Source organism: Zeus faber, assembly GCF_960531495.2.
Source record: "Zeus faber genome assembly, chromosome: 21".
NCBI lineage: Eukaryota > Metazoa > Chordata > Actinopteri > Zeiformes > Zeidae > Zeus > Zeus faber.
In genome coordinates, this window is record NC_137208.1 from 14,208,750 (window position 1) to 14,217,896 (window position 9,147).

General features: G+C 42.5%; 1 protein-coding gene across 1 annotated transcript; it reads left to right on the plus strand.

Moving 5' to 3' along the window:
* The first annotated feature begins 520 nt into the window (after positions 1-520).
* parp11 (poly(ADP-ribose) polymerase family member 11) lies at positions 521-8,890 on the plus strand. The gene is made up of 8 exons (XM_080022111.1): positions 521-654; positions 2,753-2,880; positions 3,297-3,417; positions 3,846-3,921; positions 4,149-4,221; positions 5,656-5,783; positions 6,051-6,202; positions 6,747-8,890. Exons 2-8 carry the CDS (start codon positions 2,764-2,766, stop codon positions 7,061-7,063), a joined length of 984 nt encoding a protein of 327 aa, XP_079878237.1. The 5' UTR covers positions 521-654; positions 2,753-2,763; the 3' UTR covers positions 7,064-8,890.
* Positions 8,891-9,147: the final 257 nt, after the last annotated feature.

Sequence of the window (9,147 nt, forward strand, 5' to 3'; positions counted from 1 at the left end):
TAGTAGGAGTAGTAGTAGGAGTAGTAGGAGTAGTAGTATTATCATTATTATCATTATTATTATTATTATTATTATTATTATTGTTGTTCTTATTAAAAGGGGTTACCCATGTAGTCTGTTTAGAGGTGATCTGCCTGATGACGCACATTTGAGTGTTGTTCGAGCTTGGAGAGCTTGTGCGTAATCACCGGGTGTCGCGACATCGCACTGCGCGCTTGTACGACCGTGCGTGTGTACGTATGTGACAAGTCATCTCCCGACCTTGACCCTTCCGTCCGACAAATGATGGGAAAAATGACGCTCGCAATTCACGAAACAAACTGATAGCGCGAAGGCGTCATGTTTCGATTCACAAGATCCCAGCCCTGCATTGTTTGTCCTTTTCTTTTTTGGTTTTGTTTTTTCTCGTTGTTTTTTTTTTTTTTTTTTTTTTAGCGCCGCGTTACGTACGTACCGCGTGGCAGCCGGCGTCGTGACGTCGTTTGCGTGACGAAGGCGGAAGTGAATGTAAACAATCGATAGCGGCTCCAAACATGTTGGTTAGCTAATTATTCTCGTCGTCGACCTGCGAGAGCAGCACTTTATTCGGGATGGGCGACCGACTTTGAGTTGGAGCTACAGTGAGCCACCTTGGAAGCCGTTGGGGAAACACTGGTGAGCGCTGAGTTTATTCCACAAGTATCGGGTGTGGTAAATGACAGCTGTGTGCGAACGCTGTCGTTGACTTGGGGTTTCCTTTTAAGGTTCCAGTGCAAAAGTTTTTTCGGCAATTCCCACTCTGTATATCTGTCCCGCCATCCCTATCCGCCATCTGTCGTCAAACTTGCACAATTTCCTATTGTTGACAGTGTGAATCGCTGATGGGTCACTGACGGATAAGGTTTTCAAAGTGGAAAAAAAAGGCAACAGATGCAAATGGTGGTGCTTTCTATCCTCGTTAGAACATTGAACAACAGAGATTCATTTTTTTATTGATATATATAATTGGTGTCATTTAGTAATTTTAGTGAATCATGATTTCTCCCATGAAAAATGTCCTCCTGCATAACTATAAATACATAAAATCATTTCAGTTGTCTTCCACCGCTAGCTTATACAAGTTAATAGATATCCACAGTTAGAGCTCAGCAAACATTTACTGCGAGGAGAAATTTAAATTGCAATTTATGTCATACATTTGGCATTTCATACCGACTTGGGCTCATTTGTTGATGTCGATCACCCAAAACTCAAAGCCAAAAAAAGTTAAAAAGCTGTAAAATGTCTTAAAATGCTTTATAGAACGTACGATAATTATTGTATAAACTCGAAATTATGACATGAAAATATGGGTAATTGCATAGGGTTGTGGCATTGTTAGCCGGAATGACATACTACATATGACATCATAAAAGGCTATCTCAGCAACAAAGATGTGTTCAAAACTTAGTACAAAGTAATTGAGGCTGACAACTTTTAATAAATCTCAAAAGTGTTCTTAATCTTTAATTCCATATAAATGTTCATATAACTGTTTATAATCAACTGTTAATAATGAGTACACACATTTGTTCATTGGGCCTACACTTAAATTCAGTGGCATTTCATATTTCTGAGTAAACAGGACCATTCCTTTATGTAATCTAGGAAAAACTTTTGACCCAAGTGCCTTACAGTACGTACATTTTGTCACAGTGCCAAACCATCTATGTCACATTCACAGCCAGCTAAACATTCTCTGGAATTAAGAAACACTCGTAGAGTTAGACAGTAAAAGGGAAGAGATCCTCGCGGGGTAGACAGGTCGGTGCAAGTAGGATCCAGGTATAGTCTGAAGAGATTAGTCTTCGGTCTGCGGTGAAAGATGGGGAGCATTTCAGCCGTTCTGACAGACGGTGACACCATTGGGGCTCTGGTCTGATGGAACAGACAGGTATTCCAGCCAGGAGAGCGTTGCAGTAGTCTAGACGGGAGATGACAAGCGCCTGACCCAGAACCTATGTCACGTCCCTTGTGATGTATGGCCGTATTCTACGCATGTTGTCGAGGAAAAACCTGGAGGAGCAAGTTGTAGCAGCAAAGTGGGCAGGGCAGAAGAGCCGGCTGTCCAGATTTACCCTAAGGTTCTTGGCTGTCTGATAGGGAGATATATTGGTGTTCTCGATGGTGATGGAGAGGTCTGTGTGAGGTCAATCTTTCCCAGGGAGAGCTCCATCCTGACGAGGTTGAGTTCAGGTGGTGCCCAGACTTCAGTGCGTTAATGTCTTGAAGACATGCAAAAATGCCCCTCTCGATATCCCGATCTTCCAAAGATGGAAAAGAGAGGTAAAGTTGAGGGTCACCAGCATCGCAATGGTAGGAGAAACCAAGGGATTTAGTGTACAGGGAAGAACAGCAGAGGCCCTAGGACCGAACTCGGGGGACTCCGGAGTGTTTAGAGTGCAGGATTTGAAGAATGATCCTCTCCAACTTGGTACCAATGATTATTAAAACATTCAAAAGTATATTTTACTTTCTGACTGAGTAACATTGTCAGCATTAAAGTAACCACTGGTGTTAACTCATATATCATAACTGCAAATTGGGGCCAGCAGCCTATCTCAACTCACAGCACTGTAATGCCGCTTTTCCATTAATATGAGTACGGCTGTATTTGTGTGTTTATTGTTAAGCTATCTATATATCTGTTTGTTTTGTCCGTCTGTCTGTTGCTCTAGCTATCTCATTTGAAGTTTACAAGTTTACATTTTTTTTTTTCCTTTATTTATTTCAGATTAGTCAGTTATGTTGGCCCTCAGATCCCCAGAGGAGGAGTCCACGGACATGGAGGAGATGGACACCTCAGAGCCCAACTGGTGCTGGTTCTACCTGGCAGAGTGTGGAGTCTGGCACATGTTTGAGGTGACCTGCCACCAAATGGTTGCAAACGGTTATAAAGCAATTCATTAATAAAAATTAAAAAAATTGTTTTCAAATGACTACATTGTCCATTTGTCAACTCTGGTCCTTTATCTGTCGTTCTTGGCACGAGTTGTGGAGGAAAAATGTGAATTGCTTCATAACACTTGCAAGGTCGAGTTTCCTCCAGACCTGACAGAATCACTGTCTTAGCAATCAAGATTCAAGATTCAAGATTCAAGAGGTTATTTGTCACATACATATACATACGATCATACATATATTCAGTGAAATGTCATGACACCCGGTGATTACGCACAATAACCTCTATAAGCTCTAAAAATACTAAAATGCGCAATTCCATAACTTTCATCACGGTTGAAAATGAAATGCATTTTCCGTCCCAACCTGTGTGTCAGATTGATCCCAGTGCGGCGTGCTCGGTGACCAGCGCTCAGATCGAACAGTGCTACAACAGGAACCAACATGGTGTCATGGAGTTCTACACGGCCAAGTACACCTACAGGCTGGACTTCTCAGGTAGTGGAAAAAAACAGTACTTTCTACTATTGTAGCCTGGAAAAATGCACCAATACCACTTTTTCAACGCCAATAATAATAATAATAATAATAATTTAACACTGTGGAATGGTAGTTTGGGCTCAATACAATATAATACCTGAAGTGTCTAACTGCTTTCCAAAACTTGTTAGAAAACACTGATTTTTCTGGTGCATATTGATATGTATGCATGTTTGTATGTATGTATATGTATCGATGTTTGTTTCTTTGTTGGTTCATTTATTGGTATTGGTGCATCCCTCGTAGCCTTGAGACTCTTCCAATGGAAAGTAGCCAAAATGTTCTTGTGTTAGAGTCAATTTCTCAGTCAAACTGTGCATGGAATTGTGGCTAAATGACGTTATTGCTAAAGCCCTAATCTTTGATTTGTTTTAACTCCCTGCCAGTCATGAGACAGATAAATGTTACCACAGGAAAGCAGCGGCCAATCAAACGCTCCCTCCATTCTGCGACGGGCTTCAGGTCAGTCCAAAGCCGCCGTGTTTGATCCTTCCCCGCGTTTGGCATTCCCTCCTCTGTAGGACGACAGAAGAGGAGATAAGCGGCAAGAGGGCGTGGGATAGATAGGACATATTTCGCCATCCCGGCTCCTTAAATCCACAAATATTCCAAGGACAACAGATTTACTCGAGTCATCCAGAGTTATCCCCTTCATTTATTCCTTTTATATCTCTTTCTCCGTCTCTCAGGTTTATCTGTGATAATCTAGCCTTACCTGTTCCATGTCACTGGGAGAGAATCAACACGGACGAGCCCTACCAGGTGGGGGGAAAAAATGCGGATTGAAGCACACCGAATTAACATTATATTTATCATAAGATTTCTTACATTGGCTTTAACCTCCCTTGACATTCGGATGGAAACTTACACTCACCGAGCACTTTATGAGGAACACTGCTAATACTGGTAGCCTCCCTTTGCTCTCAAAACAGCCTCTATTCTTCTTGGCGTGGATTCCACAAGATGTTGAAAACTGCTGAAACATTCCTTTGAGGCTGTGGTCCATGTTGACATGATTGCATCACGCAATTCCCGCAGATTTATCAGCAGCAGATTCATGCGGGGAGTCTCCCGTTCCCTCTCCCATTCAGATCCGTTGACTGGGAAGGTCACTGAAGAACATTGAACTCAATGTCCTGTTCATGTTTTGAGACGGCTTTTGCTTTGTGACACGGTGCATTATCATGCTGGAAGTAACCATTAGAAGATGGGGAAAATGTGGCCATGAAGGGATGCACGTTGTCAGCAACAATACTCAAATAGGCTGTGGCATGCAAGCGGTGATTGATTGGTATTAACTGGCCCGAAGTGTGCCAAGAAAAAATTCCCCACACCATGACACCACCGCTACTAGCCTTGACTGTTGACACAAGGCAGGTTGGGTCCATGGATTCATGCTGTTGGCACCAAATTCTGACCCTACTGTCTCTGTGCCTCAGCAGAAATCCAGATTCATTACACCAGGTTATGTTTTTCCGGTCTTCAACTGTCCAGTTTTGGTGAGCCTGTGCCCACTGTAGCCTCAGCCTTCTGTTCTCGACTGACAGGAGTGGAACCCGACGCGGTCTTCTGCCGTCCGTGCAAGGCCCATCCACCTCAAGGTTCGACGTGTTGTGCATTCCGAGACGTTTGTTCTTGTTCTCACCACAATTGTACGGAGCGGCCTGTCTGAGTTACCGGAATTTCCGTCGCAGAGCTGCCGCTCGCTGGATGTTTTTTTTTGTTTTTCGCACCATTCTGAGTGAACTCTAGAGAGTGATGTGCGTGAAAATCCCGGGAGATCAGCGGTGACAGGAATTCTCACACCAGCCCATCCGGCACCAACGATCACCCCACGGTCGAAAACACTGAGATCACATTTTCTTTCCATTCTGATGGTTGATGTGAACATTAAGTGAAACTACTGATTATCTGCATGATTTTATGCATTGCACTGCTGCCACATGATTGGCTGATTAGATAATTTCATGAATAGGTAGGTGTACCGGTGTTCCTCATTAAGTTCTCAGTGAGTGTATGAATACTGTATTGAATCGACAGTTGTTCAAAATGATCATGATAAGCTCAGATAATTGCAATTATCACTGATTTCTTGATTCGTTTTCTCGGTAATGACTTTTTGCATTTATTTTTCTCTCCTTTTTTTCATACCGCTTTTATCTTGTCCTTATTCCAACTGTGCTCGTACTGTTTTAGCTCATACAGCTCGGAAGAGACACTTACGAGTTCAAAGAAGTCGCCAGGTTGTACGAAAGAACGATGGGACATCCCATCAAATCCATCCAGAGGATTCAGAACCTCGACCTATGGGAGTTCTTTTGCCGGTGAGAGTTTTCAGCCCTTTTTTTGTGTCATTGAGTGGACAGCACTTGTTTTTTTAATAGAAGTCCTAGTTTTTCTAATATAAGAAGTAGTGAAAAATAATGTATTTCGGTAAAATAACTCAAACCTCAGTTAGTGCATGCCTTAATAATGCCACGATTGTTATTCACTCTCTCAGGACAATGAGCGAAACGAAATGCATTGAACAGGAAGTCTGCTTCGATTCATTGATCTATGTTTTGCTGTAATTTCTCGGTCGTCTCCAAAAGAAAAAAAACCCAGTTGCGAAAGGTCAAACGGATGATGGAAATCGAGGAGCGGATGCTGTTTCACGGCACGGGCCACAGCAACGTTCAAGCGATATGCACTTACAACTTTGATTGGCGGCTGACAGGGAGCCACGGCGACGTCTACGGCAAAGGTAGACGCCGCGTTTAACATATTTTATGTGTTGAACGTGTACTGTGCAGCCAGACGGCAATTATTGACAAGATAACCCCCCGACAGGGTGGTCCGGGGGTTATTTTGTGATGATGGCCGGCTGGCTGCACATTACCCTGCTTATTACACGGCTACTCACTAAATTAAAGAATACATTGAGATGGAATATTGTTTTGAAATTATTTTATAACTAGCATGTCTAATTTTAGGCGTGTACTGATAAAAAAAATTCGACATTGGTCACATTCATATCTTCAAGTCTTCATTGTCATTTATTGTAGTTTATATTTAGCGTCACAAGATGGCGCCACTAGGTGGTAGTATTAGCATGCAGGTGGAATGGAGCGGTACAAAGGAGAACAAAAAAACACCGGTCATTACTCTGAAAAAAACAACCAATGATTGCCACTATTGACAAATCAGAATTGAGTATTCCACAGAGCCGTGTAATAATATGTGTTCATTTAAACTGGATTGTTTTGTAAGGTTATAAAGAAAAGTTCCCTACCACTCGTGTTCTCCAGGGAGTTATTTTGCAAGGGACGCCAAATACTCGAGTAAATTCTGCCTGACGACGGGGAAGCACAACAATGCCTTGCAGAGACATGGACTCGCCCCGCCGATATTCGCCAACGAGCCTCCCTATAAGACAATGTTCCTGGCCCGGGTGCTCGTCGGGGAGTACACCGTAGGTCACCCAAAATACTGCAGACCGCCCTCCAAGGACACCAGCTTCACCAACTTCTTTGACAGCTGCGTGGACGACATGGGCAATCCAAAGATTTACGTCATTTTTGACAGCAACCAGATTTACCCGGAGTATCTGATCGAGTTCTACTGACGGCCAACGCAATAATGACGGGATGCACCAAGTCGTTTTTTCCTCTTCGCACTTCGGAATCACTATTTGCGTGATAGGGCCCAGACCTCACAAGACGAGCGGGTTTGGCGTACAAAATCAATTGCGGGAGAGCAACGCAGCTTTCGCCCGCTCAGGTGCAGCACCTTTCTAGGGCGTGGCCTGCCAAAGTGCCTTGAGGAGAATAGTTGAGACACCGTAGAAGACACCATAGCGCTTGTGTATATTTTTTGTACTCCTATCGTCTATAACAAGGTGTTGGTTGTCCAGATAAGTGGCCTCTTATTCACACACACTAAGGGTGCGGCGATCCACCGATACAAATCGCACCGAGTCGCTCCGCATTAGAACGTATCGTCCCCGAATCGTATCTCCGCCAACGTATCCGGATACGTGTCGGACGGTCTCGCAAGGGAGAGACGCACACCCCTCATTTTTTTTTTGCTATTTCATGTGACGCCTGTTCTTACTTGTTGACGTCGCATCGGAAATCTCTCTACGCGCGACGTATCCCACATCGGCTCTGTGAGTTTCCCCTCGGTCGTGATGTTTTCTGAAAAAAAAAAAACCCAAAAAAACAAAAACAAACATCTGCAGGAGTTGTCGTGCGGTAGGCTTAGCTGTGCCAGTGTTGCTAAAAAAAAATAGACAAACAGAAAAACGTCATCCTAATACGCCTTCAAGTCTTGTAAAGTTTGCCCAGAACTGCGCTTTGGGGGAAGAAAAAACAAAACAAAAAAACCCACTTTATTCCTCGCTCACCCGGTAGGTCACGTGGTCTTTCCCTGTTGTCAGCGAGTTAAAACTGTGTGTGTATATATGTAGTTCAACATGAAGTATAGACGGAAAGACATCTTTTTTTTTTTTTTTTTTTTTTTTTATTATACATGTTAAGGCAAACGCGCCACTACCTCGACTGTTTTTCGTTTTTTGTTTTTTTTAACTATGTATTAGTAAGGGTCGTCGGAGTGAAGCTGTAAGAGCCACATTGTTTACGGTTGCTATTATTTATTTGACCTCTCTCTCCTTTGGCCTTATTACTTTTGAATATCCTGGGGAATCTTTCGGACCTTTTTGCGTGCTCATCACGCTGACCGTGAGGAAATTGTCCGAGATGGTGCGAGGGAGTGACAACATGTAAACCCTTGGGTCAATTGTTCCACTAAGGTTAAGGAAGCAAAAAAAAAAAAAATGCTCAATCAAAAATACACTGTGTTATTTGTCAACGGAATTTAGACAATTGATTATTGTATTATTTTTATTTAAAAACTCATACATTGTTTGCCTTGGGAAATTTGTCCTTCTTTAGTGGTCCATGCCTCTAAGGATCTGCGCAAATGTTTATGTTGTTTAAAAACCGGGACCTAGAGCAATCCAAGTACACTTGGGAAAATTTGAGTCCTGACGACTAAAACACATTTTGACATGCAGGGGGCGCTGCAGTGACAGGAACTTTTGCTGACGGTAGATAAACCCCCTTCCCATGATAGCTGCCATGTACAATCTTTTAATTGACATGTTTCAGTTTTAAACATTTCTTTTGGCTGTCTTTTTCCGAAAGTAGTTATTTCTAAGGCAAAGAAATGTCCCAAATAAAGCATCCTTAACAGCTTCTTCTACAGACAAATGGCATTTTGAAATGTGCTCATGCTTCCCTTAAGCCTCGTTTGACTGAACTTTGAGCCGCCAGGACCATCAATCGCTGCTCGCAGCTGTATTTAACCACTTCCCTTTCTGTGAAAGGGTATTTTACCTTGTCATAATGACATAATGTCCTCATTCCATGTCCATTCATTGTGTGCCCTTTGTCAGCGGGCTATGCCGTTCTGTATGTACTTTATCAACATTGATTAAATTGTGACAAAGAATGGGGAAAAAAAGTACAGAAATGTCAACTTGTTTATGCGTTTTCCTTATGAGAATGTGCAACATTATACACAAGTATAACATTTACACACGCCTAGATTTTGTATTTAGTCTACGAGTAATTTTTTATAAATTGATTTGATTGTCTCAATATTACCGTATTCTTTCAGTCATTACTTAGGCAATTGCATTGTACTATT

What these genes read in the sequence shown, in the direction of transcription:
- parp11 (XM_080022111.1), top strand. Translation starts at nt 2,764, where the DNA reads ATGTTGGCCCTCAGATCCCCAGAGGAGGAGTCCACGGACATGGAGGAG. An exon ending in GAGTCTGGCACATGTTTGAG is followed by an intron (nt 2,881 to 3,296) that starts GTGACCTGCCAC and finishes CCTGTGTGTCAG; the next exon opens with ATTGATCCCAGTGCGGCGTG. An exon ending in CATTCTGCGACGGGCTTCAG is followed by an intron (nt 3,922 to 4,148) that starts GTCAGTCCAAAG and finishes TCCGTCTCTCAG; the next exon opens with GTTTATCTGTGATAATCTAG.